General features: G+C 31.3%; 1 protein-coding gene across 1 annotated transcript; it reads right to left on the bottom strand.

The window, feature by feature from the left end:
* Positions 1-166: 166 nt before the first annotated feature.
* Positions 167-22,511, bottom strand: LOC131957992 (mucin-2). Its single transcript, XM_059322868.1, has 28 exons — positions 22,326-22,511; positions 21,783-22,032; positions 20,922-21,138; positions 20,673-20,767; positions 20,257-20,306; positions 19,806-19,927; positions 18,752-18,980; positions 18,050-18,249; positions 17,632-17,771; positions 17,195-17,304; positions 16,840-16,986; positions 15,948-16,041; positions 15,348-15,511; positions 14,924-15,049; positions 14,496-14,603; positions 14,090-14,203; positions 5,976-13,763; positions 4,838-5,095; positions 4,409-4,516; positions 3,819-3,957; positions 3,528-3,571; positions 2,969-3,056; positions 2,675-2,812; positions 2,220-2,269; positions 1,491-1,649; positions 854-1,009; positions 502-660; positions 167-375 (listed from the first exon to the last, which is right to left on the bottom strand). Exons 2-28 carry the CDS (start codon positions 21,965-21,967, stop codon positions 167-169), a joined length of 11,397 nt encoding a protein of 3,798 aa, XP_059178851.1. The 5' UTR covers positions 21,968-22,032; positions 22,326-22,511.
* Positions 22,512-22,542: the final 31 nt, after the last annotated feature.

Here is a 22,542-nt window from a genome sequence, read left to right as displayed (position 1 = left end):
ATATATATATATATATATATATATATATATATATATATGGCGTGGGCAATTGCTGTAACTTAATTTGAGACAGTTGTCATGTTGTGGTCCTAAACTCCTCTTTTACTGCCTGCCTATGTCACTGAATATAGAGCAAGGTTTTATAAAGTAATAAAAAATTAATGAATTAGTATGAACTAACCTGGTAACTATTGCTGCCATATTCACACTGGAGGTTACAGTCATTTAGTGGAACACAACCTGTGCCATTGTACACCAGTGATGATGGACAAACACAGCCACCAGAAAGTTTAAGAAAACATTCTGGAGAGGGCTCAGACTTACATGTCCTTTGACACAAGGAATGATTAGACCATTCCAAGTTTCCGTGACATTCTAAAACATATCAAATGGCTTTTTCAAAAAAAATATTTTTGAATAAAAAGATAACTCCAGTGAAATACATTATTAAAATAAAAAAATGTCCAATATCAAATTTGTTTGTCAAAACATACAACATACCACATGGTCCCAGAAAGCAGTTCTCAGTGTGGGTACCAGGAACCCCATCACATGCCACACCCAATTTTCTGGTTCTAGATCTTTTACCCCAACCACAGGTTGTACCACTGGCCAAACATGAAGTCCATTCTGACCATTGCTCAATGGATCTATTCACACCTTTGCAAGTTTGATCCAAATTAAGATGAAAGTTATATATTTATTGTTACATTTTATTACATTAAACATACATTTAGTTTTAAATATTCTCTCTGTTTTTATAAATTTAAAAAAAAATGGTTTTGATAGAAATATTATCAAACTTAAAAAAAAAAACAATCTATAAAAAATTAAAATCATTTAATGTCCCTACATGCACAGTGTCCACATTCCTGAGCCTCACTGTGTATTTCACAATTATTTTTGGTGAAGTCGTCAGGAAAAATTTGATGCCGAATACGATAACCAGCGGTGGTACCACAGGTTTGGCTACAGTCACTCCACTCACTCCATGTGAAAACATCACAGCCTATAGAAAACATTAAATGTTATTAGCTAAGTAAACTTAGTTAGGTAACCTGACTAGGGGAATTTTGGCAATGAAAACTTGGCAATGGAAAAATTAGCTATGGAAAAATTAGCTATGAAAAATTAGCGATGGAAAAATGAGCTATCAAAACTCAACTTTGGAAACTTAGTTTTGGAAATTGGCTATGGAAAATATAGCTATCAAAACTCATCTTTGGAAACTTAGTTTTGGAAACTTGGTTATGAAGTGTGTGATTAAATATGTTTCAAATTAGTATTGGAAATATCAGTTAAATTTATTAATGGATATAGTTATCACATCTGGATATTTCATTCACTCCTCCAGGGTTTGATATTTTAAACTGATATACCTAACACTTTTACAATTAGTAGCATAGTTTTCAATGGCTAAAGGAAATAACAACATAACAAACAAGCACATTAGAAAACTATGTGCATGTAAAACATTGAGGCATACATACAAGGACTAGAAGTACAAGGTCTGGTTTGACACACTGAACCATCACATGGTTCACCACCACATTTTGGTGGTTGGCACCTCATACATCTGCTCTGGTAGTGTAGGCTACAGTCTGCTGCACAAGAACTCCATGGGCCCCAGTCTAGCCAAGACCCATTAACTACAGGGAAAAAAGGCAGTGGTATCAAAACACCATGCTCATTACATTTACATACATCTTTAAGATATTTTAACAATTGAAATTGAGAAATAATAAATTTCATGTAAAAAAAAAACCTGTAACCCACAAGCTTTTTCAGTGTAAAAAAATAAAAAAATAATGAGTAAAATTGTGTGAAACAGTGTGTATAATTAAAATTGTAGATGGAATCATAAGAAAATAATTTCTTCAAATATTTTATTTTCATCACTACGTTTTTCTGGCATTTTAAAACATCTCTTTTAAATTATATTTTTTTTTTATAAAACCTTAACACTCCATACATTGATAGATATATTTAATTTATGGATATATTTTTTTGACATTCAACTATGTAAAAGTTATGAAAACTTTTATAATATTTTAAAAGTTATTCAGTAGCCATATCATAGAACTATTAGTATTATAGTGAACAAGTAAGACTATTAGATTAATATTGATTACATATTTTAAAAATTATTATTCATATAATGCATAATATAAATAATTAAGAATTCTTTCATGTAATATTGATTTCTAGAACTGGCTTACCTACTTTTTTTGGGTTAATGGAGCAGGTCAAAGTCCCATTGCTACATGAACTGTTGGATTGTGGAAAAATGTATAAATCACAAATAATGGCTCAGCTTGCACTGAGTCCAAATAGTGTAATATTTTGTCTACAATACCATAGATATATACTTTCTTCAGCAAATTTTTGCAATAAAACACTATTTGTAAATTATAATGAAGATGTTTGTTTTTTATCAAATATTATTTTTAAATATCTAAGCTCACTAACCCACTTTCTTTTTTTTTGTACAAAATTAAATTTGGATAAAGTTGTACATATCTAATGTTTAAATAGCTTAAAAGCTTAAATGTTTTCATTTTTTCTATCCTAAGTAATTAAATTTTTTATTTTTGCAGTTTAAATAATTTGATAAATGCTGGTAGTTTTTATGATGACTTCCTGTTTTTCAACCTATATGAATCAATATACCTACCAAATCTGACAATCATCTGGTTGATACATTTCCCCCTCTTTGATGATCACTCCATCTTCAGTGAAACAGTTGCATTCTGTACTGACACATTCTTTAGTCTCAGAGAAAGTAGTACTGCAGCTCTGATACTTGCCCACACTACATTACAATTGTAACAATAGAATAACTTTTAAAACAATGCTACTTTATCATTTTGTGTCTGGGGCTATGATTTACCTCTTGTATAAGGACTATTCAATTAATGTGGATAAGTTAGAGATTCAATGAAAAAATCTGGCAGTGGCTAAGACATACCGGTATCTGGACATAGTGCCTTTATTACAATTAGCTGAACAATCTGACCATTCTGTCCAATCTCCCATTGTGTAAAAGATCTCCATCTCTGATAAAATACAAACAACTTGGATTATAATAAATTCAGTGACTTGGGAAACATAAGTAAATTAGTCTTAGTGGTCATCCATAAATGACGTCACACTCATAGGGTAGAGGGGGTCCGTAATTTTGTGACGATGTGTGATGAGGGGGGGGGGGGGTTCAGATGTTGCGACGTCACATTTTTGCATTATAAAAAAGCAATCTTAGAAACGAATTTTAGAGGTTATTTCGCGTTTTAGATAACTGTTTTAATATATTGTAATAGTTTAGACAAGATTTTGGAAAAATATCGATATTTAAAAAAAATTCAACTGCAATTTTGAGGGGGGTTGTAGGTTGAGGTGTGACGTCATTTTAGGGGGGGTCTGGCTTTTTGTGACGACGTGTGACGGAGGGGAGGGGGGAGGTAAAAATCGTCAAAAAAAGTGTGACGTCATTTATGGATGACCCCTTACTATATAGTTTACAATTTTACCTTTTGCTGGATCTATACAAACTACTCCTTGTTTCCCACACTTGCTTTATATGAAACGAATAGAAAGTTAGATAAAAAACAGATTTAAACAGATGAAATTATAATAACTTTTTTTCTTTTTCTTTTAGGTTATACTGAATTAATAAAACAAATTTCCTTTGTTTACAATAAATTCTTGTACGGAGGATAAAGAATAAAAATACTACACTATTTTTTTTCAATAGAGAATATCATTTTATTTTATTAAGGACGGAAAAATGAAATAAATATCTTTTAAAAGAATATAGTCACCAAGTTTGACAAGTTTTTTCATCAGTAAAAGAAGAATTAAATGGTCTTTGTTTTCCAGTGCTGTCATAGCAGGGGCAGCTATCTGGTGGGCTACAGAAGCCATCATCATCCATTAACTGGCCTTTGGGGCATTCACATCCTTTACGTAATAAATTTTATGCACAAAAAAATGAAAAATCAACATAAACTAATATTGAAAGAAAAAGTTTTACATTTAATGATACAAAAATATAAATAAGCCAGATAATTAATCACATTAATTACAGAAATATAAGTTCTCCAGTTGTATTTTGTATAAAAATACTGGAAGAGCAATTGAGTAAGTCTACTGTATTCAGTTTAAAAAATGGTAGTACTGTTAGAATCAGATTAGGATTAAGGCTAGGGCTAAGGTCATAATAAGTGCTGGAGTTGGGGTTAGGGTTAATTTGGTGTAGTGAAGGCATATACAATTTAGCACTTCCACCATAATAGGTATCAAACTATTTAATGTACACTTAAGAACTCAGTATTATTGAGATTGAACCATGCAGCTAACAAGTTATTTTAGATCCAACCACTGTATGAACTAGCTGTGTTTATAAACTAACCTGGAAGACATTCCTCCTCATGACAGACAGCCCCATAGCGAAATGCTCTACAACTTTTCTTACACTGCTCTCTACAGTGTGTGCACAGTTTAGGTGAAGAACATTGACCTATTTTTATATATAATGGTTCAATTAGATCAAGTCATTCAGTTAAAGTTTATTTAAGATTTACTTCTAAAGAATTAGTGGGATATATTAAAATTTTCCTTAGAGCTAAAAAATCATAGCAGCATGTAAAATCATTAGCCTATTTTATATTGTAGTTATTTTGCTATATTATAATTTATGGAGTAAAATACTATAGAATAATAGTTTTTTACTTAAATTCCATGCTGTAAAGAAAAGCTATTCTCCAATGGTTATGGACCTTTCCTAGCATATAATGCGTACATTTAATTAAAGAAGTAAACTTAAAAAAAACACACATACAATGTTCACTGATATTGGTCATCTGTGTGGGCGTGCCAATGGCTACTATGCTGGAAAAAGTTGGCTTTGGGCTGAGACTTGTGTTTTTTGATGGAGTTGACGGGCTAACTTTCAGGCATTCACAGAGATCTGCTTGACACAGTGTTTCTTTGTCACACTGACAGTTGTCTTTCATGGAGCACTGGCGGACGCGAATTTTAACTCCCGTACAGGGATTATGGCATGATGTCCAAGCACTCCATGGACTGAGGCAAATTCCTTGAATAAAATGTTACACAATAATTATCATTTATTCTTATTATTTCATATTTCAATAAATATATTTGTTTAATTCCTTGAATAAAATGTTACACAATAATCATCATTTATTCTTATTATTATTTCATATTTCAATAAACATATTTGTTTAATTAAAATTGTTAATTATTTCAATGTATTTAAATGAAGATGTAGGTCCTGTTTGTTATAAAAATGGCTAAAGTCAAAATGAATTCAAAGCAATCTTTAGTTAGTATTTATAGCTATTTAGAAACTTTTAAATAGGCCTACTGTTTTACATTTTGATAATATTAAATGGTCAAAATACCATATTGACACTTTGAAATACTAAATAACATTAGAAAGAATAAAGTAATAAATCTCTACAGGAAAAGCTTCAAGTATAGAAATAATTTAAAAAGAAACTGTGGGCTGGGAATAAAGAAAGAATTTTAAAAATGTAAGCCCAATTTAAATGTAATATATTAAACTACATCAATATCTCTTAAACTATTGACTTGAAAGTTCCAACCAGGCAATATGAATTGACAAACTTATATTTGTTTGAATACACAAATAGTTTTTAAGCAGAGCACACCCAGCTTCAATCATCATAGGAGAAGAGAGGGGAACTAACACTGGTATTTAAATCATCATAGGAGAAGAGAGGGGAACTAACACTGGTATTGACACTAGTGTTCATCAAACTTGTATGAAACAGCTAAGCCTAACTTTAGGTGCCCCTAAACTAAATGTGTTGTTTATCCTAAAGGTATATTAATAGCTTAATATGCGCGTTAAAAAGAAACAAATTCTAACAACATGGTCATGACATTGTACTGAAAACATACAACAACCATATATGTTAATGTAGACTTACCAACATCAGAACTATTTCTTAAATCAAAATATTTCTGGAAAATCTTTAGAAATGTCTGAAAATTTATGTACAGTGAAGTGTTGTTGAATGTGGTTGGATTATTTGTTTCATTATATAAAGGATTTAAAATTTCTAAAGGTGGCACTGAAATATTGTTTGGTTTTAAATTTGTTTTATTTTTACTTAAAGAAAAAGTGACTAAAGCTGGTGAATGTGTTGAGATGGTGGAAAGAGTTAAGTTAGATTTTGTAGTGTTTGGGTAAATAATGTTTGGAACAGATGTAGTTAATGAGAGGAAACCCACTATAGTGATGTTGTTAAAGGGAGTTGAGGATTGAAGAGTAGAATATGGTAGTGTCAGAGTTGAGTTGGGTAGGTGTGAAGTAGATGTGATTGTAGTAGAATATGGTAGTGTCAGAGTTGAGTTAGGTAGGTGTGAAGTAGATGTGATTGTAGTAGAATATGGTAGTGTCAGAGTTGAGTTGGGTGGGTGTGAAGTAGATGTGATTGTAGTCTCAGGTACCCGTGGTACAACTAAATGTGGTTGTGTTGGTGCTGGAGGTGTAGTTGAAGACTGCTCTGTAAGAAAAGATGTGGTGGTAGTAGACAAAAACTCTGGTTGTGATGTAGAGGTTTGAGTTGTTGAGTTGGAAATAGACACATTTTGAGTTGATAAAGAAACTGGTGTGGTTGATTTTTCAAGAACTTTGTTAGTAGACTCTGCTGGTGTACTAGAGTAGGGTGTTGAAATTTCTGGAATTCCAGTGGATGAATGTTCCCATGGTATAGTTGTATTGCCTTGTTCTTGTATGGTGATGCTGGAAGAAGGTTCCCATGGTATAGTTGTATTGTCTTGTTCTTGTATGGTAATGCTAGGACTAGTTTTTGAACCACCAGCTTGATCTGCTACAGTACTAGATACATCCAACACTGTAGTAGGCATCACAGTTGATTCTAGTAATTCTACTGGAGTAGAGATGTCTGGAGTATTGCTTCCAGAGATCTCTTGCAGAATGGTAGATGTTTCTCTAGCTGCTGTTGAGGCTGGAATAGTTGTTGAAACATCCTGTATTGTGATGGGCATTTGAGTTATTTCTTCAACATCTGATGGAGTAGTTTTGTCTAACATTTCCGCTAGAGGAATTGTTGATTCTGTGAATGTTAATGATCTGCTTGGTATAGTTGTTAAAAGATCAGCATTGCCTGTTTCACTACTAGATGCACTCGGTAATGTATGGTGCATTGAATCAGTTTCTTGAACCTTTGGTGCAGTAGTAATGTATAGATTGTTATAAGTTATGAAATTTTCCACAGGAAGTGTCACTGTATTTGCTTTAATGTTTAAGCTATCAGACTTATAAGTAGTCATACTCGAAGCATCAAAAGTTGTAATTGGAGTAGCTGTTGCTTGATCTCCTGATAGAATTGCAGAACCTGGAGTTGTGGAACCTTCTTGAGGAATAGTAGACTTTTCAAATAAAATTGTGTTTGGATTAATTGTTGAAAAATCTGTAGTGTCATCAGAAACACCAGAAGCACCGAATGTTGAATGTGAAGTAACACCTGGAATGATGGTCTTGTAAGTTTCTTGTGGGCGTGTTGATTCTTTAAATTGAAAAGTATTAAAATTCTCTCGACTAGAATCTGGGGTATTTGTAAACATACTAGAAGCATCTGTTATTTTGTCTGACATTCCAGTTGGTTCTTGAAATGGAGTACTTTGGACTGATAAGTCTTTGCTAAAAATTTCTTGTGTAATGGTAGATTGTTCCAATGGTACATTATTTATATTAGTTGTTGTGATATCAGCATTATCAGTAAGTAAAGTGGAATCAAATTTTGTACTTGAGGTTGCTGTTGATTCATCCGACAGTGTAGTAAAAACTGAAAGCTTAGTTCTAGGGGTTTCTAGAGGAATGGTGGATTCTTCAAATGAAGTACTTGTGCTAACTGTTGTAGCATCAGTATTGTCAGTGAATATTCTAGAAACATCCAGCATTGTAGTAGGATTTGTGGTTGTTTCTTCAACATTTGATGAAGTAGTGAGCTCAGGAATATTGGGGGATCTTGAACTTCGAGGATAAACAGTAGAATCTACAAAAGGTAGAGTGTTTGAACTGGCTGCATCAATCTCGGTATTGTATGTGAAAGGAATTTTTGCATAAACATTTGTACTTGGTAGCATAGTTGTTTCTTGAGTTTCTGATTGTGTAGACTGATCAATTGTGTTAGTTCTATCCTGTGTTCTACTGTACATTGTAGATGTTTCTTGAATTTCTGATTGTGTAGGAAGATCAATTGTGTTAGTTCTATCCTGTGTTCTACTGTACATTGTAGATGTTTCTTGAATTTCTGATTGTGTAGGAAGATCAATTGTGTTAGTTCTATCCTGTGTTCTACTGTACATTGTAGATGTTTCTTGAATTTCTGCTTGTTTAGAAAGATCAATTGTATTTGTTCTATCCTGTGCTGTACTGTATATTGTAGATGTTTCTTGAGTTTTCAATGGAATAGTTAAGTCTGGTATACTAGTGCTAGAAATGTCTAGAGCAATAGTAGATTCTTCAAGTGGTACAGCACTTGGGATTTGAGTTTTCATATTTCCAGTGTCTGTAAATTTTCTACTTGCATCAACATTTGTACTTGGCATTACAGATGTTTCTTCAAGCTTTAATGGAGTAGTAATGTCTGGAATTTTAGTTTTTGAAATTTCTTGAAATGTAGATTCCTCAAATCTTACTGTATTTAAAATAGGTGTTGACACTTCAGGTTTTCCTGTAATCAGACTTGATCCATCAGAAGTTATACTTATCACTGGTGATGTTTCGTGATCTTCTATGGGTGTAGCAAAATTTGGGATTTTAGTTCTAGGAATGTCTTGTTGAAAAGTGGTTTCTTCTACTTTTATTGGAGTTGTAAAATCTGGGATGTTAGTGCTGGGAATATTGTGTTGAAAAGTGGTTTCTTTTACTTTTATTGGAGTAGCAAAATCTGGGATGTTAGTGCTGGGAATATTGTGTTGAAAAGTGGTTTCTTCTACTTTTATTGGAGTAGCAAAATCTGGGATACTAGTGCTGGGAATGTCTTGGTGTAAAGTGGTTTCTTCTACTTTTATTTGAGTAGCAAAATCTGGTATGTTAGTGCTGGGAATATCTGGTTGAAAAGTGGTTTCTTCTACTTTTATCGGTGTTGTAAAATCTGGGATGTTAGTGCTGGGAATATTGTGTTGAAAAGTGGTTTCTTTTACTTTTATTGGTGTTGTAAAATCTGGGATGTTAGTGCTGGGAATATTGTGTTGAAAAGTGGTTTCTTTTACTTTTATTGGTGTTGTAAAATCTGGGATGTTAGTGCTGGGAATATTGTGTTGAAAAGTGGTTTCTTTTACTTTTATTGGTGTTGTAACATCTGGGATGTTAGTGATGGGAATATTGTGTTGAAAAGTGGTTCCTTCTACTTTTATTGGTGTTGTAAAATCTGGGATGTTAGTGCTGGGAATATTGTGTTGAAAAGTGGTTCCTTCTACTTTTATTGGAGTTGTAAAATCTGGGATGTTAGTGCTGGGAATATCTGGTTGAAAAGTGGTTTCTTCTACTTTTATTGGTGTTGTAAAATCTGGGATACTAGTGCTGGGAATGTCTTGGTGTAAAGTGGTTTCTTCTGATGATGATTTCCTTGAATTAGCTGTAGATTTAGGGTAGTCTGTAAATCTATTAGAAACGTCATGTATTGTGTTTGTGAATGTATATGTTGAATCTGGTATATTAGTTCTAGAAATTTCTTCAGGATAGGAAGATTCTCCAAATGGGTTAACTTTTGTAATATAGGAATGGTCTGTAAATCTTTGTGTTACATCAAAACTAGTACTTGGCATTAAAGTGGTTTCTTCAGATGGTGCTGGAGTATTAATATCTGGTACGCTAGTTTCAGCCATTGTTTGTGAAAATGGTGGTGTATTAGGATTAACTGTTGAAATATCAGAATAGTCATTAGATGATTCAGTGAAATGTGCATGATATGTACTCTGCCTTGATGGTGCATCTACTGATGATGTACTAGTGTCAGTCAAGGTAGTTACAGAACTTTCTGGTAGAACTGTTAATTCTTTAATTGGTAGTGTGTTTGGATTAACAGTTGAAATATATGGGATATCTGTAATCATACTTGACTCATCATCATTTGTACTTGACACTGTAAATGTATTTTGAGTGGTAAAATCTGGCAAATTAGTTTGGAAAATTTCTTGTGGATTCAGTGTTGAAATATCTAGGTAATTTGTAAATTTACTAGAGGCAACATTTTTTTGGCTTTTCACAGCAGTTGTTTCTTGATCATCTGACAGAGTAATGATATTTTGTGAACTAGTGGTAGAAATGTCAGATTGAATTGTAGATTTTTCAAATGGTATTGTATTTAAATTAACAGTTGAAATATCTGGATTGTCTTTGAAATCATCCAAAGATGTTGATTTTAATTGTTCAAATTGAGTTGAAAGCCTTGGATTTTTAGTTTTGTAAATTTCTTGTGGAAATGTAGATCCTTCTAATGTATTTGAAATAACTGTTGAGATTTCATGTTGGCCTGTATTTGAAATAACTGTTGAGATTTCTGGTTGGCCTGTATTTGAAATAACTGTTGAAATTTCTGGTTGGCCTGTATTTGGAATAACTGTTGAAATTTCAGGTTGGCCTGTATTTGGAATAACTGTTGAGATTTCTGGTTGGCCTGTATTTGAAATAACTGTTGGAATTTCTGGTTGGCCTGTATTTAAAATATCTGTTGGAATTTCTGTTTGGCCTGTAAATATACTCGATGTATCTTGAATTGTACTGGATATTACAGTTGTTGTTTCCATTTCTGATGGACTGCTATGGTATGGTATGTGAGTTCTGATAATGGTAGATTCTTCAAATGGCACAGCACTTGTGCTAGCTGTTGTAGCATCAAATTTGTCTGTAAATATTCTAGAAACATCCAGCATTGTAGTTGGCACTGTAGCTGTTGCAACCACTTTTGAATGAGTAGTATATTCTGGCACTAAAGTTGTGAAGCTTTCTTTAGGGAGTGTAGACTTGTCAAAGCTTACTGTATATGGTTTATCAGTTGAAATATCTGTGTATTGTGTAGCCAAACTAGAAGAATCTGAATTAGTAATTGACATTGCTGTTGTTTCTTGACCTTCTGATGGTAAGGTAAAGTCAGGACCTAAAGTTCTGAAACTTTCCTGAATACTTGGACTAACTGTGGTAATGTCAACATTGTCTGTGAAAACATCAGTTGTACTTGGTATTGAAGTTGATTTTAGAATATCTGATGATGGGGTAGTAAAATCTGGTGTACTTATTTCAGATATTTCTTGTGGGACTGTAGATTCTTTAAATTTTAATGTACTGGGATAAACTGTTGAAATATCTCGGATGTCTGTAAGTGTAAATTCTGTAGAAATAGTTGGTTTGCCTGATGATACTGTGGTTGGGCTTAGTGTTGTAATTTCACCATTTTCTGTAGCTGTATCAGTTACTCCTAAACTTGGCAATGTTGTTTTTTGAAAGTCTATTGAAGAAGTAACATCCGTTGTTTCAGAAATTTTATTTGGAATAGTTGATTCTTTAAAATATATTGCATTTGTATTAACTGTAAGAATTTCAGGAATTTCAGTAACCACATGTGATCCATCATTAGTTGTACTTGGCAGACCAGTTGACTTTTCATCAACAAAAGGTGTAGTAAGATCTGGCACATTGGTTATAGATCTAGACATTTTTTGTTGAATTGTAGATTCTTCTAAAGATAAAACACTTGGGTTAACTGAAGCAATATCTGGGATGTCTGTATAATCCTCTTGTATCATACTGGGCAATGCAGTTGTTTCCTGTACTCTTGGTGGGGTTGTGATACCTGGCCTATTGGTTATTGATGTTTCTTGAGGAATGGTCGATTCTTCCAACAGTAGGGATATAGTTCTTGGGCTGTTTATAATATCAGGACTCCCAGTAAATAGATCAGTTACATCTACATTTGTACTTGGCATTGCAGTTGTTTTTTCAACTTCTAATGGAATATTAGTGTCTTCATGTGACTGAAGTATAGTAGTAAGATTGACTGTTGTAAAATCAGAATGGTCTGTAACTGTAGATTCTTGTTTAGTTGTTTGAACATCAGGTAGATAAGTCAAGTCTGGTATACTAGTTTTAAAACCTTCTTGAGGAATTGTAGATTTGTCAAATGCCATGGTATTTGTGTTAACTGTTGAAATTTCTGGATTGTATGTATTTATACTTGACGCATCAAAACTAGTACTTGGCATTGTTAATGTGTTTTGAGCTTCTACAGGAGTTGTAAAATCTGGCATATTGGTTCCAGAGATCTCATGTGGGACTGTAGATCCTTCTAACAACTCACTAGGATGAACTGTAGAAACTTCAGAGCTGTCAGTAAATACACTAGAGAAATCATGTAATGTTTTAGGCATGGGAGTGGTATAGTCTGGTAAAATAGTTCTAGAAATGTCTGGAAAATTGGTAGATTCTTCATATGGTACAGTAAATCGATTTGTTGTGGACATGTCAGGATTGTTTGTAAATAAAATAGAATAATCTTTTGTCTTAGTTGTTACTTGACCAATCAGTGGAGTTGCAAACTCTAATGTATTGGTTTTGAAAATATTTTCTGGAATTGTAGATTCTTGAAATGGTATGGTGGTGGGGCTGACTGTAATAATTTCAGCATTGTCTGTGAACATTCCAGCCACATCAAAAGTTGTAGCTGACATTACAGTTGGTTTTTGAAGTTCTTCAGATGGTGTACTAAAATCTGATAAAATAGTTTTTGAATTTTCTTGAGGTGTCGTAAGTTTTTCATTTGCTAATGTATTTAGGTTTATTGATGACAGTTCAATGTTTTCAGTAAACATGCTAGAATCTTCCTGTATTGTGCTTGGTAGTGTTTTTTCTTGAATTTCTGATTGAGTTGTAAAGTCTAGATTACTGGAACTAGAACTTTCATTCGGAGTTGTGGATTCTTCAAATGAGACTGTATTTGTATTTGCTGTTGAAATACTTATATTGTCTACATTCACAGTTGTATTTGGTATTGTAGTTGTTTCTTGAACTTCTGATAAAGTAGCTTTAGGAAGAGCAGTTGACACCTTTGTTGCTGTTGGCCTAGTCTGATTTATTTTGATGCTGCTTTCTGTAGTATCTGTATAATTTGTTTCATTTTGAATTGTTGAGGTTGATTTATTGATATCTGCTATTACTGTTGGCTCTGTCTGATTCATTATGTAAGTGTGTTGTGTAACATCTGTATAATTTGTTTTAATTATAGATCTTTTTGTTGTTAAATTACTGATATATGCAAGTGCTGTTGGTTTAGAAGATTGCAAAGGAGTTGTGTAAACTAATGTATGCAAAGATGTCTTAGCAGTCTTTTTTAATAATCGGTTTGAGGATATGTCTGCTTCTGTGCTTGTATCATTATCAAAAGTGGCTGTAGTATTGTTATATATATGAGGTGTAGAGGTTTGCAGGCTAGGAATTACTGTATTTGTGATTGTGCTGTTGGATAATTTAGTGGTTATATGAAGTGAAGTGTCTTGTGAACTGTTCCTGTCACTGTTTGGTGTGGTAGGTGAAGTTTGTGTGGAGGCTTTCACTGTTGGTGTAGTTGTTGTCATAGGTTTTGGGTTTGGTATTGTAATAATTAAAGGTAACGTTGTAGTAATATTCCCTCTATCATCTGGGTTGATATTTTTTGTATCTATTCTAGGAGGTATTGAAGGAACTGAAGTTGCTGAAATAAAGTTTTTAAAACATTTATGATTCCTTAACACATTCTATTTTTAACAACTAATAATTGATTTCAAGAGTCATATAAAATGTTTATTGCAAATTATATTTTTATTTATTTCAAAGTTTCATTATGAATTATATTTTAATTTTTCTTAATAAATGTAATATTATTTATATAATTAATGTAACAAACTGATAAAAAAAATTAAATCACTTTATCAAATTTATTTTTATATCTATTCGATTATGTATAATACTTTATGATCAACCAATAATTTAGTTATTGAAATAAAGATAATACACAATTCTGAAGGTGTAAAAACTTACAGCATCCTGTTTCATCCTGACCATCACCACAGTCATCATGCCCATCACAGAGAAGCTTGTCCAAGATGCAGGCGCTGGTGTTTCTGCATCTGGTGTATCCCTTCTCACAGACTTCTGAATGGACAAAAAACTGGAAATTTCATTTATCCAAAATTGTTTTAAAGTCATTGGAGTAACTACTTTAGTTGACATAAGAAGAAAAAGAGTAATCTGCCATCCAATAAAAAAAATAATAGCAATTTTATCAAATTATAACAAAAAGAGAAATCTGTCTTCCAGTTATAAGAATAAATCAATCTATAATAAGAATATAAGCGATCTGCCTTCTGATTATAGCAATAAGAGAAATCCATATTCCAATTATATACTAGATCTGCACTGTTTGTTATATAACATGTACACTTACTTGACTCACAGCTTTTTTCATCATCACCTTGCGGGCAGTCAATGTATCCATCACAAATATATTCGTCAAGAATACAAACCTTTCCCTCACACATAAACTCACAATGTGCTAAAATTTGGAAAAAAAACAGTTGTCAGTAAACATTCAATTTAAAAAAAACATTTTGTAATTCTAATTAAATTTAAGAAATAGAAAAATCTCTTTTTCTTTGAAGATAAAACTTTTATTAATAAAAGAAATTATCTTTGTTGATCCAAATAAGTAAATTAATACCCTGAAACTACAATTTTTAAAAGAATCAGCTGCTATAAAGTTTAACCATTTTTTAAAAATACCAGTAAAACATAATTTTAAATTGAATACATAAAAGGAAGTTTTGGCCCACAATGTCCTATAACTAACTTTAAAATAGGAAGATTTTTTTTTACCTGTACACTGCTGCATCTCATCACTGTAATCAGCACAATGACCAATACCATCACACACATGTGATTTCAGGACACACTCTCCACTCTCTTTGCACTTGAATTGGTTTTCAGTACAGTTCATATGATCTATAATTTACAGAAAACAAGTTGTTGTAGTTTATTTTTTGACTCAAAAGTAGTTTTTAAAAATAATTTTGACTACCTAGGCCCTTTTTATAAATTTAGAATAATGGAAATAAGAACAAAATCTTACCCAAATAACGATTATATAAAAACGTAGTTTAATCATGTTAAAAATATCATTAGATTATAAATATATCTCGTATAAAATAGCAAGGAAATAAAAACCACATAAAGAATTCCACAGAAACAAAACAGATTTATCACATGTAAAAATGGTAATAAATTAGTCCTTTAATCGTACCACACATAGAGGCTGCCTCATCAGATCCGTCATGACAGTCATAGAAATTGTTGCAGACACTGTCCTGGGGGACACACCTGCCACCCACCAGGCACTCAAACTCATCCTCAGCACAAGATGAGCAGTTTTCCCCTTGACATTCAAGTACCCCTCCAATACATGTGCTAACCATATGACATTACATTAATATTTTATGTATTAAAATATATATTAAAATATTTATTAAAATATATATTAAAATATATATTAAAATATGTATTAATATATATTAAAATATGTATTAAAATATATATTAACATATTTATAAATATATATTAAAACATTTAAGTAGGCTACACATCTGCATTTAATTATTAAGAAAATGTACTAGTCTTATTCAAATTGAAATACTTTGATTTTACAAAAGTAAACTGATTTTGCAGGCTACTTAGTATAAAAATAAACAACAATACTAATCATATAAATCAGCTACCATCTCTTAAACATTCATATTTTAAAGAAACATGTTCAATTTTAAACCTATCATTACCTTATTTACAGTAAGAATATCAAGGGTAAAAATAAATATTTAATCTATTGAATAAATTCTAATGAAATTACCAGTTCATGCAGTCCTTGAGAACAATTGTTCCTGGCTCATACTCAAACCCATCATCATAGCAAGGGCAGCTACTCTGAGGTATACAATTGGAATCTAAATTGGCAAAGGAAACCAGCAAGTCGAGTCAAGACTGATACAGAAAGTGAGAGAGTGAGTTGAAAACAGAGAGGCGCAGAAAGTAGGAAACCAAATTATAAAAGACATGTATAGGCTAAACATTGCTTATAAAAGATTACTTATAATTAAACTGAAGTACAACTACATATTATACTTTTGAATTTATATATATATATATATATATATATATATATATATATATATATATATATACATATATATATATATATATATATATATATATATACATATATATATATATATATATACATATATATATATATATATATACATATATATATATATATATATATATATATATATATACATATATATATATACATATATATATATATATATACATATATATATATACATATATATATATACATATATATATATACATATATATATATACATATATATATACATATATATATATATATATATATATACATATACATATATATATACATATATATATATATACATATACATATACATATATATATACATATATATATATACATATATATATACATATATATATACATATATATATACATATATATATACATATATATATACATATATATATACATATATATATATATATATATATATATATATATATATATATATATATATATATATATATATATATATATATATATATATATATATATATATATATATATATATATATATATATATATATATATATATATATATATATGAACCAAAAATAGAAAGTGTAATCTATGCTGAACTCACTATGCCAAACATATCCTGCTGGACAGAAACATCCCTCAATTCCAATATTAATGTTACAGTTAGAAGTATTTTTGGCAATATTAAAGCAAGACTTGTGACAAGGGTTTTCACTTGGTTGATATACCATTCCATTCTCACACTGTACAGCTGAATAAAAATGCAAAGTGAAAAGTTGTAGCAATGTAAACTATGATTAAAATAAATAATCCGATGTTTAAACAAATTTCAAATTTTATTTATAGCATTAGTTAAAGGATAAAAAGATATAAAAATTACTTTATAAAAAGATTATTCAAATAGCAAATGTTATGTATAGCTTTAGCTGTTGAAAGATGAAGACAAATATATAACCTACGGCATAAGTTCTGACTGCGCCATTTGCTTGGTTGACCCAGTTCATTACAAGCTGCTTCAAAATGAGCTACACTATTGCAGAAACACTCACAATGGCCTGTTTTGTCACATCTGATCCGAAAAAAAATTACATTTAAAAAATTCTATTCTCAAATTATATGGCAAATTAAAATATAAACAGATACATTACAAAAAACAACAGATTAAAAAAAGAATAATTTTAATGAACTTCAAATAACTTATAATAAGATTTAAATAATTTTCTCTGCTCATTATTGCTAAATTTTTGGAAATTAAGCCAAGCATTAGGACAGTGTACAAAAGTGTTTTGCAGCTGATTCATAAGTATCTAATGGTTAAAATCTAACTGTTCACTTCCTATCAAGTAAGTTAACTGATGCTCAGTAAAGAAATTAGGCCTACATTTTATTTACTTACAAACAGGCTTCTGTTATACAGTCCATAACAAATCTGTCAATATGGGACTGGGGCATCACCTGTCTGCAACTTTGAAACAGATCTGATGTTTTGATAATGTTGCATTGGGATTCAGCCCAAAGCCTTCTTTGAGGATACTTCTACAACATACAAGAAAACACTTTTGTAAAGACTGAGTTAAAAAATAATTTAAACAGCAGCTTATTGTTTTATCAGGTGTTAGCCTGTAGGATGAGTCCACTCATATAGCCTAAGATGGGTACCTGAATCACTTTATAGAAATTAATGTGGATGGGCATAATGCTAACAATTTTACCACCCCAATATGAAAAGGTTATTGAAACATATGAACTACTTTAGATGTCCCATATGTCTTGGGTGAATATAGGAAAAGATGATATCACTGTTTTGACACTACCTGACAAGTATTGGTTACGATGGCATTATCATCGTCACAGGGTATCCCATTCTCCTTCCAAGACAATCCAAATTTAATTGCATTGTCCACTGCATTGTCTGAACACATGAAGTCATTTTTGGAGTTAAAGTCATATGAGCCACACAGTCCTTCTAACTTGTCCTCCCACCTGTTGGAGACCTGGATCCATGTAAGAAGTCCTAAATAGAACAAACGTCTTAAAAGTATAGACAAAAACTAGTTTTGTGTAACAATAGAGAGATTCTTATATCAGACATTTCAAAAACTGGCATTTTACAATCCCTATTTTTGGTAAGATTCGCTGATTTTGAGTAGCTAAAACAAAATGTTTCTGTACCTTAATTTATTTTTATTTAAACTTTGAATTTTACAACTGTTATTAAAATATTTGAAAGTTTTATTTCGTACACATACCATATTTAAATATAATTTGGTTTACGATCTTCCATTCACAAAAATAAAAAAAAACATATGAATAAAACGCAGAACATATTTAAGTGGAATTAGAAATTTTGAAATTTAAAAGCTATTATTATTAAATTTAAAGGTTAAGCAAATAAATATCAGAGTTAAAGAAGTTTAGATTTAGTAATTATTTTTAAAAAATCAAATTTCATAAAATAATAAAATTAAGATTTACTTTTAAATAAAATATAAAAGAAATCAAGTAATTTTTTATACCTCCTGACCAGAAAACTGCCACATCTTCAAAACTGACTGCAGTGTAAAGTGTGGTGGAGAAAATTTGAATTGCTCCAAGAGAGATAGGCTGGTTGAATTCATATGTGTTGTTCCCAACAACAATACCCACTCCTTTAACAAGTTGAACATGAATCCCCAGGTATTCTATGTCTATTTTATGTGAACAGGCATCTCCTGATCCAACACAGGCTATGTTTTTGGATGAAATCTATAATAGCAATAATGACAAAGAGTGTTATTACAATGCCAAATCTAATATTGATTTAAACTTGAGGTGAAGAATATTTTAAACAAGGAATAGTTTCTTCAATGAAATACATGGTTGAAAATCCCAAACCAGCTATTTACTTTATAATATTTGTGATATTTAAGATAAATAACTGGATGGAGTGGTTGAAAAATAGATCATACGAGCTGACCCGCTGCGTATCATATGCCGCTATTTAGTTGTTTTTTTTTCTACTTTTCAGTAATTTATAATTTGTGAATTCGACAGTACCAATGCTGCCACTGAAAATATTTGCTTAAAAAACACTAAACCCCCCTCCTCCCCCCCCCCCCCCACGTGAAAGCAGCCTCCTCTTAGTTACTTCCTCTAAGTTTAAAATCGTTTCAAACTAAATTATCCGCCCCTAATAGCCGTCACCAAACCCGTCTCTATGATTGTAAAATGTAAACAGCGTGACCACAGCTCACCAGACAATGTGGGGGTGGGGTGGGGGTGGTAGTGATATTGATAGAGAGAAAGAGAGGGGACTGCAAGGAGGCGCTTGCAGCTTGTTTTCTAACGGCTCCCAGAGGAGAATTATATATATAGATATTTGTGAAGCCAAGAGTCATGAATTGTTTCAAGGCCTTGAGTTAATCGGCCTTCTCTGAGCTGAGCTAGCTTAAATGAATACCTGACAGAAGCTAGTGAACATATACTTAACTGGGTGTAGTATTGACAACAGAATTGCTTCAAATGCAAAAGTCAATTAAATAGTTGAACTCTCCTAAAAATAAGAAATAATGAAAGTTTAAATCATCTAACCTTAAACCCTGCTGCTTCACCACGAGTTTTGACCAATGTGTAGGTACAAAAGCCAGGAAAATTATAAGCTGATCCATCAAAGGTGACAATCCTCATTTCACTTCCAGCAATATAACAAGATGCTATTGGGGTAGAAATTTTTTTTTTTAAAACTGGAGTTTGTTACACTTTCTAATAATTTAGCTACAAATTTTAAGTTAAGTTATCTGCAAATAAATGATTAATAATTAATAGGACAAAAATGTTTTACTATGAATTATGCTACAGATTATTGTTTATAAATGTACCTACATGTGTATCAGGTTGTTTAAAAAGCTAGATACTTTTTGTTTGCAACAATCCACTTCAGCTGTTCTTAATTAATGATACTCGTTTTTTAAATTAAATTCGTACATTGATTTTTTAACCGTTTAAAATAATTTAGTTTATGGTCATCTACACAATTTCTTACCCTGACAATTAACTTTTTTCAATGTTTTCCAGATTCCATTTTCACATTTCCTGATATTTAGAAAATAAATCACAAAGTGAATCAACAGTAGTTTAAACAATTTAAAATAGTTGAATTAATTTGCATTAGTTCTTTGTTTACTCTATGGTGAGATTAATCTAGTTTTTTAAAAATTAATATTTTGAAGCAAAAGATTTTGCAATTTCAGCTAGTTTCAAGGGTAACAAAAATGCTATATTATTCTATAATCAAATGCATCTAAAGCCAATAACATTTTATGAAATACATTATTTACTAATCAATATTTACATATCTAAATAAAGATTAATATTATGAAGGCTGAACATGGCTAAATGAACTTTAAACTTATTCTAAAACATCAGCATGAAATTTTCAACCATGCAAAAAATTCTTACTTGAGGTAGCATTTATCTGTGATTTGAGTGCCATGTATGTGCCATTTGTCTTTGTAGAAACACGGGCAGGTGCCTACAGGGACACAGACTCCTGTCTAAAACATTACATAATAAATTGTTTATTTATATAATATGTTTTAAATTTTTTATCTCAAGCTTGTATACAATCTTTTAAAAAAAACAATAACAGTATATTGTTTAAAAATTAGAAATAAATTTTTAAAATGATAAATATGAGAAGATGGTTACAATTGTTTCAATAAATCCTTCACGGCATACACACTTCCTTCTGTGAAGGGAAGTGTCTACACAAGTCTGAGCATTAGAAAATTTGTCCGGACATTGAAAGGCCAAGCACTCTCCAGGAACTCTGTTACCACCACCCTTGATGACTATCTGCTCTTTGGGGCAAATAATTTCCTCACAGCTTTTATCTTCACACTTGAGTTGTCCGTTCTTACACGTGCTGTTGATAAGAATAAATCTAGCCTATATTAGTGTTTTCAAGTAGCAAGTTTGTTTTGCTCAAGAGACGTAGAAAAATCATTTAATGGAAATTTCTTGTTATATTCTGTAGAAGAAGGTAAAGCTTAACTCAAATAATTTGACATCAACTACTAATTGAGCTGCAAATTGATAATTATGGCTCATAAACTTTTATAGTTTATAGACAATCAGATGATTGCACATTAGAAATTCAAGTAAAAAACTGGGCCCTAAGTTGAGAAGAGCCAGATGTTGCTGTGTATAAGGCCCACTCTCTCCACACTTTTGATGGACCCAAGGGATGGGACAGATCTCAACTGGATTGGAGGAGGTAAGAACTCTTTAAATATTTTAATATTTTGTTTTAGTTAAAACAAAGTGCTGTAACATATTTCATTCTTAATGCCCTATCACCCTAGACAATATACATTTCTTAGTATTATGAATTCTAATAACTAATAATTGATATAGATATAGTAATTTCAGGTATTCCCTTTCAGACTTAGCCATTTGCACTCCTACCCTTAGTAATAATAAAAAAATATGAAAATATTCCTGACATGATAGGCCATTCAGATTAAGCCCCTCCCACAACTACTTATGTAATTGTAAACAAAATATTACCATTCCTGACAAGGTATTTTTAAAACTTGACCAGGTGTAAGATAAGTTTTTGTTTCAGCATTATAGCAAGGGCATTCACTCTCAGCTACACAATGGCCATCATGTGTGAGTAGCAGCCCTTCTTCACAGCTGCACCCTTGGAGAATTTTATCAGGACACATTTTTTTGCTGTATGCCAGATCCATGCACTGGGTTGAACATATTTTGATATTTTCACGATAACTCAATCCTTCCTTACAGCTCTGTAGATCTAGAAATAAAATATAGTATTGAGAAAAACTATTGAGATAAATAGGCCTAGTTAATATAATATTTTATCAATTGAAGAATATAGGTAAATGGGCTATACATGATTAAATGGACTAATTATATAATTTTTTGAAAGTTTTGAAAGAGCTGTTTATTCTGAAAGACCAATTTAATGAACTATTAAAAATATCTTCACTTTAATATTATTAAACTCTCTAAGCTTTGTGTAAATACGGGTTTTATTTCTGAATAGAATCAACCATTACATTTTTATTAGGGCATGCTAGAGCTTACCATGTAACAGTTTAGTACTGAAGTAATTTCTGATGACTTTTAAAGCTGAAGTTAGATGAGTCTCTGATGAAATAGCCAGTTTCAGCAGTGCAGAAGTGTAAATAGATTCATCTTTAGTGATTGCATAATAGGTGCTAATTTTTTCATATTCTTGAGGATAGGGGAAGTAATCAAATATTTGTTTCAATTCAGGATTCTGAAAATATTAAATTTTAAC

This window comes from Physella acuta, unplaced genomic scaffold (assembly GCF_028476545.2).
Source record: "Physella acuta isolate Inbredline_101_S28 unplaced genomic scaffold, ASM2847654v3 ptg001283l, whole genome shotgun sequence".
NCBI classification, from domain to species: Eukaryota; Metazoa; Mollusca; class Gastropoda; family Physidae; genus Physella; species Physella acuta.
The sequence above is the reverse complement of the archived record's forward strand: the minus strand, read 5'-3'. Positions and strand labels throughout refer to the sequence as shown.

Bases quoted from the DNA above. Each gene is read 5' to 3' on its own strand.
- LOC131957992 (XM_059322868.1), bottom strand. From the start codon at position 21,967: ATGGATCTGGCATACAGCAAAAAAATGTGTCCTGATAAAATTCTCCAA. The intron at 16,042-16,839 runs GTGAGTTCAGCA...TTGCCAATTTAG, and splicing joins AGCAGGATATGTTTGGCATA to ATTCCAATTGTATACCTCAG. The intron at 15,050-15,347 runs GTACGATTAAAG...TGTAAATTATAG, and splicing joins TGAGGCAGCCTCTATGTGTG to ATCATATGAACTGTACTGAA.